The sequence below is a fragment of the Phalacrocorax carbo genome, chromosome 2 (assembly GCF_963921805.1).
Source record: "Phalacrocorax carbo chromosome 2, bPhaCar2.1, whole genome shotgun sequence".
In the NCBI taxonomy this organism is placed as follows: Eukaryota; Metazoa; Chordata; class Aves; order Suliformes; family Phalacrocoracidae; genus Phalacrocorax; species Phalacrocorax carbo.
In genome coordinates, this window is record NC_087514.1 from 38,837,614 (window position 1) to 38,860,706 (window position 23,093).

At 55.3% G+C, this 23,093-nt stretch overlaps 1 protein-coding gene and 8 non-coding genes across 9 annotated transcripts in view; 8 read left to right on the forward strand and 1 right to left on the reverse strand.

Annotated features, from left to right (window-relative positions):
* DNAJC5B (DnaJ heat shock protein family (Hsp40) member C5 beta) overlaps positions 1-23,093 on the reverse strand; it is a 50,730-nt gene that overhangs the window by 4,869 nt on the left and 22,768 nt on the right. The window contains exons 2-3 of the mRNA XM_064445438.1: positions 4,872-5,085; positions 711-885 (exon numbers count right to left, since the gene is read on the reverse strand). Coding sequence (XP_064301508.1) covers positions 711-885; positions 4,872-5,085 — 389 coding nt within the window. The remainder of the gene's footprint in view (positions 1-710; positions 886-4,871; positions 5,086-23,093) is intronic.
* TRNAY-GUA (transfer RNA tyrosine (anticodon GUA)) lies at positions 11,320-11,408 on the forward strand. The gene is given in 2 exon segments: positions 11,320-11,356; positions 11,373-11,408. It is a non-coding gene; the product is annotated as a tRNA-Tyr (tRNA).
* On the forward strand, positions 15,032-15,120 carry TRNAY-GUA (transfer RNA tyrosine (anticodon GUA)). Its single transcript is given in 2 exon segments — positions 15,032-15,068; positions 15,085-15,120. It is a non-coding gene; the product is annotated as a tRNA-Tyr (tRNA).
* TRNAY-GUA (transfer RNA tyrosine (anticodon GUA)) lies at positions 16,888-16,976 on the forward strand. The gene is given in 2 exon segments: positions 16,888-16,924; positions 16,941-16,976. It is a non-coding gene; the product is annotated as a tRNA-Tyr (tRNA).
* TRNAY-GUA (transfer RNA tyrosine (anticodon GUA)) lies at positions 18,764-18,852 on the forward strand. The gene is given in 2 exon segments: positions 18,764-18,800; positions 18,817-18,852. It is a non-coding gene; the product is annotated as a tRNA-Tyr (tRNA).
* TRNAY-GUA (transfer RNA tyrosine (anticodon GUA)) lies at positions 20,620-20,708 on the forward strand. The gene is given in 2 exon segments: positions 20,620-20,656; positions 20,673-20,708. It is a non-coding gene; the product is annotated as a tRNA-Tyr (tRNA).
* TRNAA-AGC (transfer RNA alanine (anticodon AGC)) lies at positions 21,045-21,117 on the forward strand. The gene has a single exon. It is a non-coding gene; the product is annotated as a tRNA-Ala (tRNA).
* Positions 22,476-22,564, forward strand: TRNAY-GUA (transfer RNA tyrosine (anticodon GUA)). The gene is given in 2 exon segments: positions 22,476-22,512; positions 22,529-22,564. It is a non-coding gene; the product is annotated as a tRNA-Tyr (tRNA).
* On the forward strand, positions 22,901-22,973 carry TRNAA-AGC (transfer RNA alanine (anticodon AGC)). The gene has a single exon. It is a non-coding gene; the product is annotated as a tRNA-Ala (tRNA).

Here is a 23,093-nt window from a genome sequence, read left to right on the forward strand (position 1 = left end):
AGCCAGTGTTCCTAGCCATGTGCTCTTGCTCCCTTCTTCGAGCCAGCATTAGCACTTGGCCTGTCCCACCATGAAGCACAGCAGGGAGTTGAACTGGCAGGGAAGTACATTTTTGAGAGGATTAGTTTTCATCTGGATCATATCCAAGATGTGGCTCCTGGTAAGGCAGTACAATTGCTACTGTCAGTGCATAAGAGAGCGAGCAGCTTGGGGACTGGATGGCAGAGGGGCAGGACCACGGCAGCTCCCTTGCAAGCTCTCTTAGGCTACTCCACAACCTTACTGTTGGAAACTTTGTGTCTTTTCTTAAAACCTTTTCTTGAATGGGTACACAGTCAGTGATAAATTTTATGTGAAAAAAAAAATGTCAGCTTATTCCAGCAGATCAGATGTGACAAGCACCAGCACAGGCAGAGCAATTTGGGCATGGGGGCTAGAGGGTGAACATTATCTTTTAAGATGAGCCCTGAGACTTCTAAGTGTCTAATAATACATACAAGGAGATATTTAATTGTTTGTGCTGTAAGTTTAGTTTGTTATTAACACACAACTTGGGAAGTTCATCAGGTCATGGTGCTAGCTGGAGTGAATTGGCACATCTCACTGATGTCTGGAAGCAGCCTCAGCATCATGAGCAGAACATCTGGCCTACAGGCTTTAAAGATTGTTTTGAACAGCTTTGCCACACAGTAAGCCCCTATAACACACACCTCTTTCCATGTCGTTCTTAATTTGCTCTTCCAAATCTTCTGGAGACACACAAAACTCCTGCTCTTCACCTTCAGGTGCTTTGGGTTTACACTTTCCACAGCAGCAGTTGAAGCAACAGCAGAGGCAGCAGCAGAGGTAGCAGCCCGTCAGCAGGCCACAGATGGCAAACAGGCCCTGGGTTAAACACAGCAGGAGGAAAACCCTGTGAGTGATGACATTCCTAAAACTCATGGCAGTCTCTTACTGCGGAAGGTAGGCCAGTGAAGGAACTAAGGTTCCCAAGTCCTTGGCACTCAGAGGAGTCCAGCCACTGGCCAAGCGCCTCAACAAGGGCCAGATCTTCCAGAGTCCTCCTCATCCACCAGCTCTTACTTGCCACTCAGGACCATGCCCACAAAGATGACACCAACCAACAGGCCCCTGCACACTCAACTTTTGAAAGTCTGTCCTCAGCTGATGGCCCTCAGAAGAAACTTCCAGGCGGTATGCAAAACCCCACCCACCTTAAAATGACTCATTTCCATCTTAAAAATGACTCATTTGCCCAAGATCATTTTTGCAAACACTTATTTACTGGCAGGTTCTTGTCAATAATAAAGCCAAGAGAAAAAGAAGCAAAGACCCAGATGCATCCCACATAACTTTAGACACTGAACTAAGGCATCCAAATTAGAACTGTAGCCCCTGTGGACTCCCCACATAGTCAATAACAAGTTGAAAGCCATTCCAGAGGGTGGTTCAGCCCAAGAAGGATTTGAGTTGCCCCTTGGGAGTGTGTCTCTGTCTCTCCCCATTAGCCTGTGCAGGAGCACACAGGTGACAACTACTAAATCAGACTCCTCGGGCTGTGTTTTCTTGAGCCGGCGACTCAGGCAGCAAGAAGTTCCCACCTGCATCACCCTCTGCTCTCTCCTGTCCTGTGGCACAAAGCGCAGAGGCTTCAGCAGAGCAGGCACAACTGCCTGGGGCCGAGACCAGAGATCTCAGCCAGTTTCAACAGCAGGAAAACTTTAGTTTACAAAGCTTTTCTTCCTCCACACCAGGTCACTGCCTGGGTTCACAGCACAATTCCACAGCTGCTTGCGCCGGGGGCTGTGTGCCATATCGTGGCAGTAGGATGGGCATTGCAGAAGCACAGCCCTTAGGCTGGCATTGCAGCCCCATGCTCCACGGATGCACAGCAGCAGCCTGGGTCCTGACCCAGGGTGGATCCAGGCCTGCACCAAGATGTTTGTGGCAAAGGAGAAACCTCCACATGTCGTTGTGGACAAAGTGGTGTAAGAGTAAAGGAAAGCCAGTGACGATCCTGAAAGGGGAATCACAGCTGATATGTGGACCGTGTATGCAAAGCCAGCATAGCTTTGTGGCCACCAGCTGTATATAAGTTAACTTGAAGGTACAGCCAGGCTTTAGCATTATAGTTATACAGTCTGGCCTTTACTATTTGTTATATTCATAAGAAAACATGCTGCTGAGGAAGAAAGCAAGCACAAATGTCAGGATGTTGTCAAACTTTGACATTGAAGCTATGTAAATAACACTCAGTTATGTATGCATGTCTCAGACAATGTTAGTGGGGGCCTACTGGAGTATCCTAGAAGGTAATAAGACTATTTACATGCCTAATATTAATGTCAAGGTGGTTTTAAATGAAAAGGATGACTCCAACTTTTAAAATGCCTTCCTTCCAATGGGCACCCAAAATTTTTCTAAATGCTGTAGCCCCTAAAATAAGTTATCTGGCTCTTTATCATTTATTTCATAGTGGAGAATAAATGGCCACAATGGATTGAATGAAAAAAAGAGAGAATAAAAGTGTACAGAAGGAAAAAATACTTTACTTTATTTGTGGTACCTTATATATTTCAAGATTTCTTGTGCTTATTTTATCATAGTTGGTAAATCAAGAATCAGTTTACTGATGCGATCAATAAACTGTCTTCATGGTAGACCGAGAATTGCTTTTTTGCCAAAAACAGTTAAAGGAATGACATCTATGCCTCCAGTGGTGAAACAGTTAAATTTCCCATTACCCAAGTCAGTAGAGTCCCAGTTTAATATGCCTGCTAAGACTGGCACTCCAAAAAATAAGTATTTTTCACTTTGGATTTCTCCATTCATTTGAGTTTCCCTGCTTCTAATGACACACCTCCTTACTGTCGGCAGATTTTCTGAGTATGAGTGTGATAGGGAAGAGGATTTACCAGGAATATTTGTAGTTGAAGGGGAAGAAAACAAGCGAAAGCTGTGGTCCCTACTGTCTTCTACCAGAATGGAAGAAATCAGGGGTCCAGAGGCCATCTGCAGATGATGCCTCAGACTCAAGTAGTATTATAATGGCCAATATAGAAAACTGAAAGTGACCCCAGCATTTGTGCATGAGTTAAAAAGAGATGAGGACAAGTGATCTCAGCTTGCAAAAAACACTTGGTGGCCTGTTTATGCTTTGGAGGTGGCAAGATTTTGGGCTGGGGGAGGGATAGAGAGACCACCTGTGACAATCCTCACATGAGTCTGTATGCATATTTTGGATTTTTTTCACAGAATTCTTAAAAACCAGGAAGCAGTGATTACTTTTGCTGGGTTATCAAGGACATCTCATCTCACCTTCCTTGAAAGAATCCACACATTCCTCCTTTAGCTGTAAGGGACTTACTAGCATCTCTCTGTACTCTCCAGTGCTCTCTGTATGAGTCAAAGCCACGGTGGTTATTTCTGTTCCTGATTGCCTAACCACAAAGGATTTTATACTTCATAAAACCTCCATTAAAAATCAGTAAGCAGAAGAGGAAACAAAAGCTGAAGAGCAGCCAACAGTGAAGAAAACCTTATTTAGCAAGACTGTTAAAGGAGTCAGTGCTGCTGCTCTCTCAGCTCTAAGGCAGTGTTTCCTAGCATCTGAACCATGACAAAGAGGCCGAAGGAGAGGGTGGACAGCAAAGAAAAGAGGGGATGATCCAGCAGGAGAAGACAGCAGCTGTGGGGAGGGGAGTACAGCCTGCAGCAGGATTCAGGTACAGCAGCTGCTGGCAGGCAGCCTCCAGCCTACTTCTGAGGGTACAACTGCGCCTTTGCACATTCATTAGTTTCATTCACTGTTCTGCATTCGAGCAGCTTCCATCTCATCCTGATTCAGCAGACAAATTGTGGCTTCTCAGACCCACAAATTGCCCAAGTGACTTCCCAGTTTGAAAGGGGCCTGTGGGGCAGTGAAGCACTGGCCTGATCTGTGCTGAACACAGGAATCCATGTTCCACGGTCTCAGATCGAAGCTGTCATAGTGTGATTGCCTCACACAGTACAGATCATGTTCCTATGTATTCCAGCAGAGTCCTTGCTTTCCTGTGCTTCTGTTGCTGGAAATAGGTGGGGACAGAATGGATTTTGCACATTTGCAATTCTGTTGGTTTGTTACATTTCTGTAGCACTTCAATATTTGCTGAAATGTTCAAACCTGACATATGCAAACATCAGAAGACACCAGTGACATAAGAGAACACATGAATACAACTCCTTTATGACTAGAACAGCCCATGATGTATTTTTTCCTTGAGCAATATGCCATTTTTTGATGTATCATTCTCTTCCTTTCCTACTCTCTTCCTCCACTCCACCCTTCTTACCTTTTCTTCCACTTCCTTTCTCTCACCCCCTCACCAGGGCACATATAGGACACCATAATCACAGAGTGTTATGTATTATTATTAGTTACTTATGCTGTGTGCTATATATAGCAAAGAACACAGCTAAATTTGTACTGTAATAACTTATTAACTGGTTGTCACATAAGTGGGACTTCTTGTTTTTGAACAATGAGTCATTTTTATTCAGTCATTACTGAAAAGAAAGTCAAAATTAACCTGGAGCACTAAATTCAAGTCTAATTAGTGTCTAAAAGTGCTACAAAACACACAATTTAACTATTTACCAAGTTAAAAAGAAAACATTCTATAGTAGCACTATTCTGAGCTGATGTTACATTTGCCACTGTTGATTTTCCAGATAATGTTGTTCTTTAATTAAGCTTATTAACAGTATAGATTCATATCCTGTTGTTTGTTAAGCCTGTAGAGAGACCATGTTTTTCAGGGGGTTCCTTGTGTATGTAATTGTCTGCATGCATTTTAACCCTTGATTTCCAACAGAAAATAATGGTTTACCTTTGCCCACCAGCTTGAGAGCATGAAGTAGGTGTTAACATTTTCCTCACCAAACTGTTCTGCCACATAGAGCCCTAAGGATCCATACTTGTCATATATGTTTCGCTTGGACAGATCAGTCAGTGTTGCATGAGCATTGTTGATCTCTTTAAATTTTTCTGCAGCCTCTGGATTGTCCGGATTCTTGTCGGGATGATATTTCAGAGCCAGTTTTCTTAAACATGGAAGAAAAAACAGAATAAAATAAACTATCTGTACATACGCATGTATACAGACACTTAGAAAACATTACAAAATATTTTAGTAGAGATAAAATAATTCTGAACAGTGTGTCCAGCCACCTTTTTTCCAGCTCTGCTGTACTTGGTGGAAGAAAAGTAACACAAAGTGACTGTACGTGAAAGTTTTGGTAAAAAAAGTATTGCTATTACACTAAGTATGAACTTTGTGTATTGATACCTAGTCAGCTACCATGTTAAAGGAGACAGTGATATATGCTGAAAGCACAGATTGCAGCATGATAATAAATCACACACATTTGTTGCATTATGATTGCCAACTGATTTGCATCATTTAGCAGGTTTCAACAAAGATAAAGATTTTTTAAAGGTTATTTAAAAACATGATGATCATACTGCTTATCCCATCACCATTATCTTCTTTATAGCAAAGGAAATTCTGTATTCAATTGCCTGACAATAGTAGGTGTATTAAATTTTTGTAAACAGTGTCTGTGTTTGCAGAAGCGCAGATGGTGATGACAGAAAACACAGGTAGGAGGTGCAATAGAAAGGAATAATCTTTCTGAGCACAAGGTGGAAAAGCATACTGAGATAGCCACAGCTTCAGGTGCCTGTCTTTGGGCCTAATTCCCCACTGTCACACTTTTGAGCAGTCCTTAAATCAGTGGATGCTGACTGTCAACTGTTTTGGATGGTTTATGCTAGTGGGAAGCCTTTGCTGGGACAGGGCTTGGTACTGTCTTTTTCCCCTGACCATACGCAGTGCTACAGTGTCCGAGGACAGGTACAGCTTCAAAGGAACAGTGTGGGACTGTTGGCTCATGGGCAGTGCTGGGGAAGCACAGCTTGAAGAGGGGGTTCGCTTCCAACCATTTTGGAGCACTAGCAGCGTGAGTTCACACGTACGTGAAAAACAAGCAGTGTATCTTTTAAAAACTCTCCACTCCTTTTGAAGAACTGGCAATAAGATTTTTCCAGGACATTTATTTAATGACTAGTGGTGACCTCTAGTGGCATCAAAAGTGTTGTGTTTTAAACGCCGTGATCCTCACCTCAGTCAAGCTATGTTGCATTTTGTAAATATTCTATCAGAATGTTTCAGGAGCTAGCCATGACTGTTATGCCAAAAAAATACTATTTGTAGTGTGAAGGCAGTGTACCCACACTTCTAATAAATTTGTCCTCAGAGTAGGGTCTTGCTTGTCTTTCCACCGAAGTCCCAGTGCAGGTTATTCCCCCAGTAAAATGTAACTGCTTTGCTCCTGATGACAGTTCCTGCCTTGGAAACATTCTGCCAATATGAAGACTGATATGAGCCTGGGAACAGCCTCTGCCAACGGTCTCTTTGAGTTCTGTGTGCTGAACCAAATTCATATTCTCTTAGATAATAAATAACTCCTTAAACATGTCTCTAATAGCAGGAAGGGGTTCATGTTCAGTCATATTTAATATACTGTGCCTGTGGTACCTCAAACATAAATTTTCAGTCATATTTAACATGTGGTATGCTAAACATAATAAAAGATGGAATAGGAAAACTGGAAAAACAAGCTAAGTCTTGCATGACTAATGACATTTTGTGCCATCCAAGTATTTAAGTAGCTTTTGCAATCTCTTGCTTTTCTTAGTGGAAAACAAACCCCAGCAATTAAAGTAAAAAAAAAAAGAGAGAGAGGCATTACTTTCAAAACCCATGCATGGCTGCGGTCATCAGATAATCAATATCCATCCTCTCTTTCTTTTCCCACAAACCCAATCCCTATAACCAACAATCTCATAAAAAAACAAGAATTTGAACAAAATGTAGTTTCAAAAAGGTGAAAAACATTAGTTGCACACTCACTTTACTTAGTATTGTTTTAGAATATTAACAGAATTACTTTCAACATAGTACAGTTAACAAAAGATGAGATATATTCTTATTCTGATTTTGGGAAAACTGTCCTCACTGAAATAATGAAATAACTCCCTGCACACAAAAATGACAAATACTAATTGGAAACTATTTAGTAATGGGAAACAGATATAAATACTGGTAGTGCAATTAATATGAGAGAGAAAAAGGAATCCCTTAGGTCCAACCTAAGAAACAACAAAGGAAAGGACAAGAACAATGTGACTTATCATAAGTATCAACTAATTAGAAGCTTTCCTGTGGGCCACTGGAAAAGTGACATTCCTACTTTGTGATAACTATGGTTCATTATGAACAGAGAAAAAAGAATAATCTCAAAGAAAGAAATTGAAATAAACACAGGACTTTGTTGGGAATTTCCCATACCAAACACAGGGATTTATGTCCATTCAGATTATTCTCATGAAAAATAGCATTATCCACAAGCTTGGGAACACTGACATCTGCAGCTATTCACAATTCACAGCAGCAAAAAACTGCAAGGTGTAAGACAAAAGTGACAACAAGGAAAGAAATCGGGAACACACAAAATGGTAAGGAAGAGAGATGGATAGAGAGAGGTGTCAAGGTCCCATGGTTCCTTTGATAGCTCAGCTGGTAGAGCGGAGGACTGTAGGCTCCCTTGCACGGCCATCCTTAGGTCGCTGGTTCAACTCCGGCTCGAAGGAGTGCCCTTTTGGCTCTGGCCCAGAGCCTGCGGCACCTCCGCCATTTGGCCCTGCCCGGGTAGCTCCCCTTCAAGGGCTGGCCGGCCTTGAACTCTTGCCTGAGGTGGGGGAGACGACCGGCCAAGGCAGTTTTGGGCGAGCCCTGGGCAGGCGATGGTGGTCCTGCGCATTGGTCTTGCCAGGGTTCACCACCAGCAGGAAAGCGCGTGGGTGAGTGGGTGGGTCTGTGAGAGCGAGGCCCATGGGAAGCGCAGGCTTTGGGTGCAGGGCAGCCTGGGTCAGGGGTGGATGCCTGGGAGGGGAGGGGGAGAGGAGCTCAGGCAGAGGCCGTGGGCTGGGGAATTAGCTCAAGTGGTAGAGCGCTCGCTTAGCATGTGAGAGGCAGCGGGATCGATGCCCGCATTCTCCAACGCTTTTCGTTCCCTTTGCCTGGAGCCCGTGTCCTCCTCTGGCGACCGTGGGGATCTCGCGGTGCACCTGGCCTGCGCAGAAGGGGACAGCATCCAGGGCTGCCCCAAGAGCAGCATGGGCTCTGCATGGAGGGAAGGCCTCTTCTCCACCTTTGCTCGGTACCTGATGGACGGCACCTAGAATACTGCGCCCAACCTTGGGCCCTGTGTAGAAGACGGAGGTTGACCAAGTGCAGCAGCCTCAGAACAGGGCCACCAGGACGGTTGGGAGTGGGCGCGCTTGACCTCTGGGGAGAGGCCGGTGAACGTGGGCTTGTCCAGAGCCTGGACAAGAGAGGGCTTTGAGGGAGCTGAAGAGCAGCTTTCAGCTGCCCATCAGGACGTTATTGATTCAGTGGGCATAGGCCCTTTGCTGTGGTGATTGGTGGGGGAATAGAGAGACAACAGCCAACAGGTGGAGGAGGACAGGTGCAGTTTTTCCTCCCCTCCCGCCAGCCAGGCAGGAGAAGAAGGGTGCTCAGGAGGCTGTGCAGTCTCCATGCTCGGAGGTTGGCATGAGCTGGCTGGCTGAAGCTTTGCCCAAGCTGGAGCCATCCCCAGGCGCAGGCTGCTCGGAGGAGGTTTGAGTAGAGACGTCCTGAGGTCTCATCCAAGCTGATTTCTTTGACTGCTCTGTCATGGAGGCAGAGCTGGGAGGGGCCGTGCTCTTGCATCAATAGCTCTGCTGGTAGGGCAGAGGACTGCAGGCTCCCTTGCATGGCTACCTTTACGTCTCCTGCGGGCCCCGAGTGCCCTAATGGGCCTGAATGGCCCTGACCAGCCTTTTGTGGGACCTCCACGTCCATCCATGTGTCCAGGAGCTCTACTGACGTTCGGCTCTGGGCCCTCGCTCTCTTCCCGTGCTACACCGCAGGAGTCCGGGTCTCTGTCTCAGCCATGCCTGTGGCTATGCCGATGGCGTTGTCCAGCCGCAGAGACCCTGACGCAGTTGCTGACGTGCAGACGGATGGATGCTCTGCCTTGCCCTCGTCCCTGGCCGGTCAGTCTGGACGTGCCTGTCGCTCAGCGGACGTGATCTTCGCTCTGAGCTATGCAGTGACTTCCTGGCGTGCCGTTGTCCCTGCCTCCCGCTGCCAAGGGTGCCTTCTGCTTCTGGACTCTCCCTTAGAGCAAGCCACCATGGCTGGGCCTGTGGTGGTCGGGTGTCGTGGGCCTGAGAGTTTCTGGGCAATGTGGGTCTAGGGCAATTGTTTGTTTGCTGCTGCTGAAGTGTCCCGCGGGTCTGCGTGAGTGGTGTGAGAGCTGAGGCGTTGCATGAGTCTGTGGTGAAGGTGTGAGGTGTCAAGGTCCCATGGTTCCTTCGATAGCTCAGCTGGTAGAGCGGAGGACTGTAGGCTCCCTTGCACGGCCATCCTTAGGTCGCTGGTTCAACTCCGGCTCGAAGGAGTGCCCTTTTGGCTCTGGCCCAGAGCCTGCGGCACCTCCGCCATTTGGCCCTGCCCGGGTGGCTCCCCTTCAAGGGCTGGCCGGCCTTGAACTCTTGCCTGAGGTGGGGGAGACGACCGGCCAAGGCAGTTTTGGGCGAGCCCTGGGCAGGCGATGGTGGTCCTGCGCATTGGTCTTGCCAGGGTTCACCACCAGCAGGAAAGCGCGTGGGTGAGTGGGTGGGTCTGTGAGAGCGAGGCCCATGGGAAGCGCAGGCTTTGGGTGCAGGGCAGCCTGGGTCAGGGGTGGATGCCTGGGAGGGGAGGGGGAGAGGAGCTCAGGCAGAGGCCGTGGGCTGGGGAATTAGCTCAAGTGGTAGAGCGCTCGCTTAGCATGTGAGAGGCAGCGGGATCGATGCCCGCATTTTCCAACGCTTTTCGTTCCCTTTGCCTGGAGCCCGTGTCCTCCTCTGGCGACCGTGGGGATCTCGCGGTGCACCTGGCCTGCGCAGAAGGGGACAGCATCCAGGGCTGCCCCAAGAGCAGCATGGGCTCTGCATGGAGGGAAGGCCTCTTCTCCACCTTTGCTCGGTACCTGATGGACGGCACCTAGAATACTGCGCCCAACCTTGGGCCCTGTGTAGAAGACGGAGGTTGACCAAGTGCAGCAGCCTCAGAACAGGGCCACCAGGACGGTTGGGAGTGGGCGCGCTTGACCTCTGGGGAGAGGCCGGTGAACGTGGGCTTGTCCAGAGCCTGGACAAGAGAGGGCTTTGAGGGAGCTGAAGAGCAGCTTTCAGCTGCCCATCAGGACGTTATTGATTCAGTGGGCATAGGCCCTTTGCTGTGGTGATTGGTGGGGGAATAGAGAGACAACAGCCAACAGGTGGAGGAGGACAGGTGCAGTTTTTCCTCCCCTCCCGCCAGCCAGGCAGGAGAAGAAGGGTGCTCAGGAGGCTGTGCAGTCTCCATGCTCGGAGGTTGGCATGAGCTGGCTGGCTGAAGCTTTGCCCAAGCTGGAGCCATCCCCAGGCGCAGGCTGCTCGGAGGAGGTTTGAGTAGAGACGTCCTGAGGTCTCATCCAAGCTGATTTCTTTGACTGCTCTGTCATGGAGGCAGAGCTGGGAGGGGCCGTGCTCTTGCATCAATAGCTCTGCTGGTAGGGCAGAGGACTGCAGGCTCCCTTGCATGGCTACCTTTACGTCTCCTGCGGGCCCCGAGTGCCCTAATGGGCCTGAATGGCCCTGACCAGCCTTTTGTGGGACCTCCACGTCCATCCATGTGTCCAGGAGCTCTACTGACGTTCGGCTCTGGGCCCTCGCTCTCTTCCCGTGCTACACCGCAGGAGTCCGGGTCTCTGTCTCAGCCATGCCTGTGGCTATGCCGATGGCGTTGTCCAGCCGCAGAGACCCTGACGCAGTTGCTGACGTGCAGACGGATGGATGCTCTGCCTTGCCCTCGTCCCTGGCCGGTCAGTCTGGACGTGCCTGTCGCTCAGCGGACGTGATCTTCGCTCTGAGCTATGCAGTGACTTCCTGGCGTGCCGTTGTCCCTGCCTCCCGCTGCCAAGGGTGCCTTCTGCTTCTGGACTCTCCCTTAGAGCAAGCCACCATGGCTGGGCCTGTGGTGGTCGGGTGTCGTGGGCCTGAGAGTTTCTGGGCAATGTGGGTCTAGGGCAATTGTTTGTTTGCTGCTGCTGAAGTGTCCCGCGGGTCTGCGTGAGTGGTGTGAGAGCTGAGGCGTTGCATGAGTCTGTGGTGAAGGTGTGAGGTGTCAAGGTCCCATGGTTCCTTCGATAGCTCAGCTGGTAGAGCGGAGGACTGTAGGCTCCCTTGCACGGCCATCCTTAGGTCGCTGGTTCAACTCCGGCTCGAAGGAGTGCCCTTTTGGCTCTGGCCCAGAGCCTGCGGCACCTCCGCCATTTGGCCCTGCCCGGGTGGCTCCCCTTCAAGGGCTGGCCGGCCTTGAACTCTTGCCTGAGGTGGGGGAGACGACCGGCCAAGGCAGTTTTGGGCGAGCCCTGGGCAGGCAATGGTGGTCCTGCGCATTGGTCTTGCCAGGGTTCACCACCAGCAGGAAAGCGCGTGGGTGAGTGGGTGGGTCTGTGAGAGCGAGGCCCATGGGAAGCGCAGGCTTTGGGTGCAGGGCAGCCTGGGTCAGGGGTGGGTGCCTGGGAGGGGAGGGGGAGAGGAGCTCAGGCAGAGGCCGTGGGCTGGGGAATTAGCTCAAGTGGTAGAGCGCTCGCTTAGCATGTGAGAGGCAGCGGGATCGATGCCCGCATTTTCCAACGCTTTTCGTTCCCTTTGCCTGGAGCCCGTGTCCTCCTCTGGCGACCGTGGGGATCTCGCGGTGCACCTGGCCTGCGCAGAAGGGGACAGCATCCAGGGCTGCCCCAAGAGCAGCATGGGCTCTGCATGGAGGGAAGGCCTCTTCTCCACCTTTGCTCGGTACCTGATGGACGGCACCTAGAATACTGCGCCCAACCTTGGGCCCTGTGTAGAAGACGGAGGTTGACCAAGTGCAGCAGCCTCAGAACAGGGCCACCAGGACGGTTGGGAGTGGGCGCGCTTGACCTCTGGGGAGAGGCCGGTGAACGTGGGCTTGTCCAGAGCCTGGACAAGAGAGGGCTTTGAGGGAGCTGAAGAGCAGCTTTCAGCTGCCCATCAGGACGTTATTGATTCAGTGGGCATAGGCCCTTTGCTGTGGTGATTGGTGGGGGAATAGAGAGACAACAGCCAACAGGTGGAGGAGGACAGGTGCAGTTTTTCCTCCCCTCCCGCCAGCCAGGCAGGAGAAGAAGGGTGCTCAGGAGGCTGTGCAGTCTCCATGCTCGGAGGTTGGCATGAGCTGGCTGGCTGAAGCTTTGCCCAAGCTGGAGCCATCCCCAGGCGCAGGCTGCTCGGAGGAGGTTTGAGTAGAGACGTCCTGAGGTCTCATCCAAGCTGATTTCTTTGACTGCTCTGTCATGGAGGCAGAGCTGGGAGGGGCCGTGCTCTTGCATCAATAGCTCTGCTGGTAGGGCAGAGGACTGCAGGCTCCCTTGCATGGCTACCTTTACGTCTCCTGCGGGCCCCGAGTGCCCTAATGGGCCTGAATGGCCCTGACCAGCCTTTTGTGGGACCTCCACGTCCATCCATGTGTCCAGGAGCTCTACTGACGTTCGGCTCTGGGCCCTCGCTCTCTTCCCGTGCTACACCGCAGGAGTCCGGGTCTCTGTCTCAGCCATGCCTGTGGCTATGCCGATGGCGTTGTCCAGCCGCAGAGACCCTGACGCAGTTGCTGACGTGCAGACGGATGGATGCTCTGCCTTGCCCTCGTCCCTGGCCGGTCAGTCTGGACGTGCCTGTCGCTCAGCGGACGTGATCTTCGCTCTGAGCTATGCAGTGACTTCCTGGCGTGCCGTTGTCCCTGCCTCCCACTGCCAAGGGTGCCTTCTGCTTCTGGACTCTCCCTTAGAGCAAGCCACCATGGCTGGGCCTGTGGTGGTCGGGTGTCGTGGGCCTGAGAGTTTCTGGGCAATGTGGGTCTAGGGCAATTGTTTGTTTGCTGCTGCTGAAGTGTCCCGCGGGTCTGCGTGAGTGGTGTGAGAGCTGAGGAGTTGCATGAGTCTGTGGTGAAGGTGTGAGGTGTCAAGGTCCCATGGTTCCTTCGATAGCTCAGCTGGTAGAGTGGAGGACTGTAGGCTCCCTTGCACGGCCATCCTTAGGTCGCTGGTTCAACTCCGGCTCGAAGGAGTGCCCTTTTGGCTCTGGCCCAGAGCCTGCGGCACCTCCGCCATTTGGCCCTGCCCGGGTGGCTCCCCTTCAAGGGCTGGCCGGCCTTGAACTCTTGCCTGAGGTGGGGGAGACGACTGGCCAAGGCAGTTTTGGGCGAGCCCTGGGCAGGCGATGGTGGTCCTGCGCATTGGTCTTGCCAGGGTTCACCACCAGCAGGAAAGCGCGTGGGTGAGTGGGTGGGTCTGTGAGAGCGAGGCCCATGGGAAGCGCAGGCTTTGGGTGCAGGGCAGCCTGGGTCAGGGGTGGGTGCCTGGGAGGGGAGGGGGAGAGGAGCTCAGGCAGAGGCCGTGGGCTGGGGAATTAGCTCAAGTGGTAGAGCGCTCGCTTAGCATGTGAGAGGCAGCGGGATCGATGCCCGCATTCTCCAACGCTTTTCGTTCCCTTTGCCTGGAGCCCGTGTCCTCCTCTGGCGACCGTGGGGATCTCGCGGTGCACCTGGCCTGCGCAGAAGGGGACAGCATCCAGGGCTGCCCCAAGAGCAGCATGGGCTCTGCATGGAGGGAAGGCCTCTTCTCCACCTTTGCTCGGCACCTGATGGACGGCACCTAGAATACTGCGCCCAACCTTGGGCCCTGTGTAGAAGACGGAGGTTGACCAAGTGCAGCAGCCTCAGAACAGGGCCACCAGGACGGTTGGGAGTGGGCGCGCTTGACCTCTGGGGAGAGGCCGGTGAACGTGGGCTTGTCCAGAGCCTGGACAAGAGAGGGCTTTGAGGGAGCTGAAGAGCAGCTTTCAGCTGCCCATCAGGACGTTATTGATTCAGTGGGCATAGGCCCTTTGCTGTGGTGATTGGTGGGGGAATAGAGAGACAACAGCCAACAGGTGGAGGAGGACAGGTGCAGTTTTTCCTCCCCTCCCGCCAGCCAGGCAGGAGAAGAAGGGTGCTCAGGAGGCTGTGCAGTCTCCATGCTCGGAGGTTGGCATGAGCTGGCTGGCTGAAGCTTTGCCCAAGCTGGAGCCATCCCCAGGCGCAGGCTGCTCGGAGGAGGTTTGAGTAGAGACGTCCTGAGGTCTCATCCAAGCTGATTTCTTTGACTGCTCTGTCATGGAGGCAGAGCTGGGAGGGGCCGTGCTCTTGCATCAATAGCTCTGCTGGTAGGGCAGAGGACTGCAGGCTCCCTTGCATGGCTACCTTTACGTCTCCTGCGGGCCCCGAGTGCCCTAATGGGCCTGAATGGCCCTGACCAGCCTTTTGCGGGACCTCCACGTCCACCCGTGTGTCCAGGAGCTCTACTGACGTTCGGCTCTGGGCCCTCGCTCTCTTCCCGTGCTACACCGCAGGAGTCCGGGTCTCTGTCTCAGCCATGCCTGTGGCTATGCCGATGGCGTTGTGCAGCCGCAGAGACCCTGACGCAGTTGCTGACGTGCAGACGGATGGATGCTCTGCCTTGCCCTCGTCCCTGGCCGGTCAGTCTGGACGTGCCTGTCGCTCAGCGGACGTGATCTTCGCTCTGAGCTATGCAGTGACTTCCTGGCGTGCCGTTGTCCCTGCCTCCCGCTGCCAAGGGTGCCTTCTGCTTCTGGACTCTCCCTTAGAGCAAGCCACCATGGCTGGGCCTGTGGTGGTCGGGTGTCGTGGGCCTGAGAGTTTCTGGGCAATGTGGGTCTAGGGCAATTGTTTGTTTGCTGCTGCTGAAGTGTCCCGCGGGTCTGCGTGAGTGGTGTGAGAGCTGAGGCGTTGCATGAGTCTGTGGTGAAGGTGTGAGGTGTCAAGGTCCCATGGTTCCTTCGATAGCTCAGCTGGTAGAGCGGAGGACTGTAGGCTCCCTTGCACGGCCATCCTTAGGTCGCTGGTTCAACTCCGGCTCGAAGGAGTGCCCTTTTGGCTCTGGCCCAGAGCCTGCGGCACCTCCGCCATTTGGCCCTGCCCAGGTGGCTCCCCTTCAAGGGCTGGCCGGCCTTGAACTCTTGCCTGAGGTGGGGGAGACGACCGGCCAAGGCAGTTTTGGGCGAGCCCTGGGCAGGCGATGGTGGTCCTGCGCATTGGTCTTGCCAGGGTTCACCACCAGCAGGAAAGCGCGTGGGTGAGTGGGTGGGTCTGTGAGAGCGAGGCCCATGGGAAGCGCAGGCTTTGGGTGCAGGGCAGCCTGGGTCAGGGGTGGGTGCCTGGGAGGGGAGGGGGAGAGGAGCTCAGGCAGAGGCCGTGGGCTGGGGAATTAGCTCAAGTGGTAGAGCGCTCGCTTAGCATGTGAGAGGCAGCGGGATCGATGCCCGCATTCTCCAACGCTTTTCGTTCCCTTTGCCTGGAGCCCGTGTCCTCCTCTGGCAACCGTGGGGATCTCGCGGTGCACCTGGCCTGCGCAGAAGGGGACAGCATCCAGGGCTGCCCCAAGAGCAGCATGGGCTCTGCATGGAGGGAAGGCCTCTTCTCCACCTTTGCTCGGCACCTGATGGACGGCACCTAGAATACTGCGCCCAACCTTGGGCCCTGTGTAGAAGACGGAGGTTGACCAAGTGCAGCAGCCTCAGAACAGGGCCACCAGGACGGTTGGGAGTGGGCGCGCTTGACCCCTGGGGAGAGGCCGGTGAACGTGGGCTTGTCCAGAGCCTGGACAAGAGAGGGCTTTGAGGGAGCTGAAGAGCAGCTTTCAGCTGCCCATCAGGACGTTATTGATTCAGTGGGCATAGGCCCTTTGCTGTGGTGATTGGTGGGGGAATAGAGAGACAACAGCCAACAGGTGGAGGAGGACAGGTGCAGTTTTTCCTCCCCTCCCGCCAGCCAGGCAGGAGAAGAAGGGTGCTCAGGAGGCTGTGCAGTCTCCATGCTCGGAGGTTGGCATGAGCTGGCTGGCTGAAGCTTTGCCCAAGCTGGAGCCATCCCCAGGCGCAGGCTGCTCGGAGGAGGTTTGAGTAGAGACGTCCTGAGGTCTCATCCAAGCTGATTTCTTTGACTGCTCTGTCATGGAGGCAGAGCTGGGAGGGGCCGTGCTCTTGCATCAATAGCTCTGCTGGTAGGGCAGAGGACTGCAGGCTCCCTTGCATGGCTACCTTTACGTCTCCTGCGGGCCCCGAGTGCCCTAATGGGCCTGAATGGCCCTGACCAGCCTTTTGCGGAACCTCCACGTCCACCCGTGTGTCCAGGAGCTCTACTGACGTTCGGCTCTGGGCCCTCGCTCTCTTCCCGTGCTACACCGCAGGAGTCCAGGTCTCTGTCTCAGCCATGCCTGTGGCTATGCCGATGGCGTTGTGCAGCCGCAGAGACCCTGACGCAGTTGCTGACGTGCAGACGGATGGATGCTCTGCCTTGCCCTCGTCCCTGGCCGGTCAGTCTGGACGTGCCTGTCGCTCAGCGGACGTGATCTTCGCTCTGAGCTATGCAGTGACTTCCTGGCGTGCCGTTGTCCCTGCCTCCCGCTGCCAAGGGTGCCTTCTGCTTCTGGACTCTCCCTTAGAGCAAGCCACCATGGCTGGGCCTGTGGTGGTCGGGTGTCGTGGGCCTGAGAGTTTCTGGGCAATGTGGGTCTAGGGCAATTGTTTGTTTGCTGCTGCTGAAGTGTCCCGCGGGTCTGCGTGAGTGGTGTGAGAGCTGAGGCGTTGCATGAGTCTGTGGTGAAGGTGTGAGGTGTCAAGGTCCCATGGTTCCTTCGATAGCTCAGCTGGTAGAGCGGAGGACTGTAGGCTCCCTTGCACGGCCATCCTTAGGTCGCTGGTTCAACTCCGGCTCGAAGGAGTGCCCTTTTGGCTCTGGCCCAGAGCCTGCGGCACCTCCGCCATTTGGCCCTGCCCGGGTGGCTCCCCTTCAAGGGCTGGCCGGCCTTGAACTCTTGCCTGAGGTGGGGGAGACGACCGGCCAAGGCAGTTTTGGGCGAGCCCTGGGCAGGCGATGGTGGTCCTGCGCATTGGTCTTGCCAGGGTTCACCACCAGCAGGAAAGCGCGTGGGTGAGTGGGTGGGTCTGTGAGAGCGAGGCCCATGGGAAGCGCAGGCTTTGGGTGCAGGGCAGCCTGGGTCAGGGGTGGGTGCCTGGGAGGGGAGGGGGAGAGGAGCTCAGGCAGAGGCCGTGGGCTGGGGAATTAGCTCAAGTGGTAGAGCGCTCGCTTAGCATGTGAGAGGCAGCGGGATCGATGCCCGCATTCTCCAACGCTTTTCGTTCCCGTTGCCTGGGCAGAAGGCCCTTTGCCTGGAGCCCGTGTCCTCCTCTGGCGACCGTGGGGATCTCGCGGTGCACCTGGCCTGCGCAGAAGGGGACAGCATCCAGGGCTGCCCCAAGAGCAGCATGGGCTCTGCATGGAGGGAAGGCCTCTTCTCCACCTTTGCTCGGCACCTGATGGACGGCACCTAGAATACTGCGCCCAACCTTGGGCCCTGTGTAGAAGACGGAGGTTGACCAAGTGCAGCAGCCTCAGAACAGGGCCACCAGGACGGTTGGGAGTGGGCGCGCTTGACCTCTGGGGAGAGGCCGGTGAACGTGGGCTTGTCCAGAGCCTGGACAAGAGAGGGCTTTGAGGGAGCTGAAGAGCAGCTTTCAGCTGCCCATCAGGACGTTATTGATTCAGTGGGCATAGGCCCTTTGCTGTGGTGATTGGTGGGGGAATAGAGAGACAACAGCCAACAGGTGGAGGAGGACAGGTGCAGTTTTTCCTCCCCTCCCGCCAGCCAGGCAGGAGAAGAAGGGTGCTCAGGAGGCTGTGCAGTCTCCATGCTCGGAGGTTGGCATGAGCTGGCTGGCTGAAGCTTTGCCCAAGCTGGAGCCATCCCCAGGCGCAGGCTGCTCGGAGGAGGTTTGAGTAGAGACGTCCTGAGGTCTCATCCAAGCTGATTTCTTTGACTGCTCTGTCATGGAGGCAGAGCTGGGAGGGGCCGTGCTCTTGCATCAATAGCTCTGCTGGTAGGGCAGAGGACTGCAGGCTCCCTTGCATGGCTACCTTTACGTCTCCTGCGGGCCCCGAGTGCCCTAATGGGCCTGAATGGCCCTGACCAGCCTTTTGCGGGACCTCCACGTCCACCCGTGTGTCCAGGAGCTCTACTGACGTTCGGCTCTGGGCCCTCGCTCTCTTCCCGTGCTACACCGCAGGAGTCCGGGTCTCTGTCTCAGCCATGCCTGTGGCTATGCCGATGGCGTTGTCCAGCCGCAGAGACCCTGACGCAGTTGCTGACGTGCAGACGGATGGATGCTCTGCCTTGCCCTCGTCCCTGGCCGGTCAGTCTGGACGTGCCTGTCGCTCAGCGGACGTGATCTTCGCTCTGAGCTATGCAGTGACTTCCTGGCGTGCCGTTGTCCCTGCCTCCCGCTGCCAAGGGTGCCTTCTGCTTCTGGACTCTCCCTTAGAGCAAGCCACCATGGCTGGGCCTGTGGTGGTCGGGTGTCGTGGGCCTGAGAGTTTCTGGGCAATGTGGGTCTAGGGCAATTGTTTGTTTGCTGCTGCTGAAGTGTCCCGCGGGTCTGCGTGAGTGGTGTGAGAGCTGAGGCGTTGCATGAGTCTGTGGTGAAGGTGTGAGGTGTCAAGGTCCCATGGTTCCTTCGATAGCTCAGCTGGTAGAGCGGAGGACTGTAGGCTCCCTTGCACGGCCATCCTTAGGTCGCTGGTTCAACTCCGGCTCGAAGGAGTGCCCTTTTGGCTCTGGCCCAGAGCCTGCGGCACCTCCGCCATTTGGCCCTGCCCGGGTGGCTCCCCTTCAAGGGCTGGCCGGCCTTGAACTCTTGCCTGAGGTGGGGGAGACGACCGGCCAAGGCAGTTTTGGGCGAGCCCTGGGCAGGCGATGGTGGTCCTGCGCATTGGTCTTGCCAGGGTTCACCACCAGCAGGAAAGCGCGTGGGTGAGTGGGTGGGTCTGTGAGAGCGAGGCCCATGGGAAGCGCAGGCTTTGGGTGCAGGGCAGCCTGGGTCAGGGGTGGGTGCCTGGGAGGGGAGGGGGAGAGGAGCTCAGGCAGAGGCCGTGGGCTGGGGAATTAGCTCAAGTGGTAGAGCGCTCGCTTAGCATGTGAGAGGCAGCGGGATCGATGCCCGCATTCTCCAACGCTTTTCGTTCCCTTTGCCTGGAGCCCGTGTCCTCCTCTGGCAACCGTGGGGATCTCGCGGTGCACCTGGCCTGCGCAGAAGGGGACAGCATCCAGGGCTGCCCCAAGAGCAGCATGGGCTCTGCATGGAGGGAAGGCCTCTTCTCCACCTTTGCTCGGCACCTGATGGACGGCACCTAGAATACTGCGCCCAACCTTGGGCCCTGTGTAGAAGACGGAGGTTGACCAAGTGCAGCAGCCTCAGAACAGGGCCACCAGGACGGTTGGGAGTGGGCGCGCTTGACCTCTGGGGAGAGGCCGGTGAACGTGGGCTTGTCCAGAGCCTGGACAAGAGAGGGCTTTGAGGGAGCTGAAGAGCAGCTTTCAGCTGCCCATCAGGACGTTATTGATTCAGTGGGCATAGGCCCTTTGCTGTGGTGATTGGTGGGGGAATAGAGAGACAACAGCCAACAGGTGGAGGAGGACAGGTGCAGTTTTTCCTCCCCTCCCGCCAGCCAGGCAGGAGAAGAAGGGTGCTCAGGAGGCTGTGCAGTCTCCATGCTCGGAGGTTGGCATGAGCTGGCTGGCTGAAGCTTTGCCCAAGCTGGAGCCATCCCCAGGCGCAGGCTGCTCGGAGGAGGTTTGAGTAGAGACGTCCTGAGGTCTCATCCAAGCTGATTTCTTTGACTGCTCTGTCATGGAGGCAGAGCTGGGAGGGGCCGTGCTCTTGCATCAATAGCTCTGCTGGTAGGGCAGAGGACTGCAGGCTCCCTTGCATGGCTACCTTTACGTCTCCTGCGGGCCCCGAGTGCCCTAATGGGCCTGAATGGCCCTGACCAGCCTTTTGCGGGACCTCCACGTCCACCCGTGTGTCCAGGAGCTCTACTGACGTTCGGCTCTGGGCCCTCGCTCTCTTCCCGTGCTACACCGCAGGAGTCCGGGTCTCTGTCTCAGCCATGCCTGTGGCTATGCCGATGGCGTTGTCCAGCCGCAGAGACCCTGACGCAGTTGCTGACGTGCAGACGGATGGATGCTCTGCCTTGCCCTCGTCCCTGGCCGGTCAGTCTGGACGTGCCTGTCGCTCAGCGGACGTGATCTTCGCTCTGAGCTATGCAGTGACTTCCTGGCGTGCCGTTGTCCCTGCCTCCCGCTGCCAAGGGTGCCTTCTGCTTCTGGACTCTCCCTTAGAGCAAGCCACCATGGCTGGGCCTGTGGTGGTCGGGTGTCGTGGGCCTGAGAGTTTCTGGGCAATGTGGGTCTAGGGCAATTGTTTGTTTGCTGCTGCTGAAGTGTCCCGCGGGTCTGCGTGAGTGGTGTGAGAGCTGAGGCGTTGCATGAGTCTGTGGTGAAGGTGTGAGGTGTCAAGGTCCCATGGTTCCTTCGATAGCTCAGCTGGTAGAGCGGAGGACTGTAGGCTCCCTTGCACGGCCATCCTTAGGTCGCTGGTTCAACTCCGGCTCGAAGGAGTGCCCTTTTGGCTCTGGCCCAGAGCCTGCGGCACCTCCGCCATTTGGCCCTGCCCGGGTGGCTCCCCTTCAAGGGCTGGCCGGCCTTGAACTCTTGCCTGAGGTGGGGGAGACGACCGGCCAAGGCAGTTTTGGGCGAGCCCTGGGCAGGCGATGGTGGTCCTGCGCATTGGTCTTGCCAGGGTTCACCACCAGCAGGAAAGCGCGTGGGTGAGTGGGTGGGTCTGTGAGAGCGAGGCCCATGGGAAGCGCAGGCTTTGGGTGCAGGGCAGCCTGGGTCAGGGGTGGGTGCCTGGGAGGGGAGGGGGAGAGGAGCTCAGGCAGAGGCCGTGGGCTGGGGAATTAGCTCAAGTGGTAGAGCGCTCGCTTAGCATGTGAGAGGCAGCGGGATCGATGCCCGCATTCTCCAACGCTTTTCGTTCCCTTTGCCTGGAGCCCGTGTCCTCCTCTGGCAACCGTGGGGATCTCGCGGTGCACCTGGCCTGCGCAGAAGGGGACAGCATCCAGGGCTGCCCCAAGAGCAGCATGGGCTCTGCATGGAGGGAAGGCCTCTTCTCCACCTTTGCTCGGCACCTGATGGACGGCACCTAGAATACTGCGCCCAACCTTGGGCCCTGTGTAGAAGACGGAGGTTGACCAAGTGCAGCAGCCTCAGAACAGGGCCACCAGGACGGTTGGGAGTGGGCGCGCTTGACCTCTGGGGAGAGGCCGGTGAACGTGGGCTTGTCCAGAGCCTGGACAAGAGAGGGCTTTGAGGGAGCTGAAGAGCAGCTTTCAGCTGCCCATCAGGACGTTATTGATTCAGTGGGCATAGGCCCTTTGCTGTGGTGATTGGTGGGGGAATAGAGAGACAACAGCCAACAGGTGGAGGAGGACAGGTGCAGTTTTTCCTCCCCTCCCGCCAGCCAGGCAGGAGAAGAAGGGTGCTCAGGAGGCTGTGCAGTCTCCATGCTCGGAGGTTGGCATGAGCTGGCTGGCTGAAGCTTTGCCCAAGCTGGAGCCATCCCCAGGCGCAGGCTGCTCGGAGGAGGTTTGAGTAGAGACGTCCTGAGGTCTCATCCAAGCTGATTTCTTTGACTGCTCTGTCATGGAGGCAGAGCTGGGAGGGGCCGTGCTCTTGCATCAATAGCTCTGCTGGTAGGGCAGAGGACTGCAGGCTCCCTTGCATGGCTACCTTTACGTCTCCTGCGGGCCCCGAGTGCCCTAATGGGCCTGAATGGCCCTGACCAGCCTTTTGCGGGACCTCCACGTCCACCCGTGTGTCCAGGAGCTCTACTGACGTTCGGCTCTGGGCCCTCGCTCTCTTCCCGTGCTACACCGCAGGAGTCCGGGTCTCTGTCTCAGCCATGCCTGTGGCTATGCCGATGGCGTTGTCCAGCCGCAGAGACCCTGACGCAGTTGCTGACGTGCAGACGGATGGATGCTCTGCCTTGCCCTCGTCCCTGGCCGGTCAGTCTGGACGTGCCTGTCGCTCAGCGGACGTGATCTTCGCTCTGAGCTATGCAGTGACTTCCTGGCGTGCCGTTGTCCCTGCCTCCCGCTGCCAAGGGTGCCTTCTGCTTCTGGACTCTCCCTTAGAGCAAGCCACCATGGCTGGGCCTGTGGTGGTCGGGTGTCGTGGGCCTGAGAGTTTCTGGGCAATGTGGGTCTAGGGCAATTGTTTGTTTGCTGCTGCTGAAGTGTCCCGCGGGTCTGCGTGAGTGGTGTGAGAGCTGAGGCGTTGCATGAGTCTGTGGTGAAGGTGTGAGGTGTCAAGGTCCCATGGTTCCTTCGATAGCTCAGCTGGTAGAGCGGAGGACTGTAGGCTCCCTTGCACGGCCATCCTTAGGTCGCTGGTTCAACTCCGGCTCGAAGGAGTGCCCTTTTGGCTCTGGCCCAGAGCCTGCGGCACCTCCGCCATTTGGCCCTGCCCGGGTGGCTCCCCTTCAAGGGCTGGCCGGCCTTGAACTCTTGCCTGAGGTGGGGGAGACGACCGGCCAAGGCAGTTTTGGGCGAGCCCTGGGCAGGCGATGGTGGTCCTGCGCATTGGTCTTGCCAGGGTTCACCACCAGCAGGAAAGCGCGTGGGTGAGTGGGTGGGTCTGTGAGAGCGAGGCCCATGGGAAGCGCAGGCTTTGGGTGCAGGGCAGCCTGGGTCAGGGGTGGGTGCCTGGGAGGGGAGGGGGAGAGGAGCTCAGGCAGAGGCCGTGGGCTGGGGAATTAGCTCAAGTGGTAGAGCGCTCGCTTAGCATGTGAGAGGCAGCGGGATCGATGCCCGCATTCTCCAACGCTTTTCGTTCCCTTTGCCTGGAGCCCGTGTCCTCCTCTGGCAACCGTGGGGATCTCGCGGTGCACCTGGCCTGCGCAGAAGGGGACAGCATCCAGGGCTGCCCCAAGAGCAGCATGG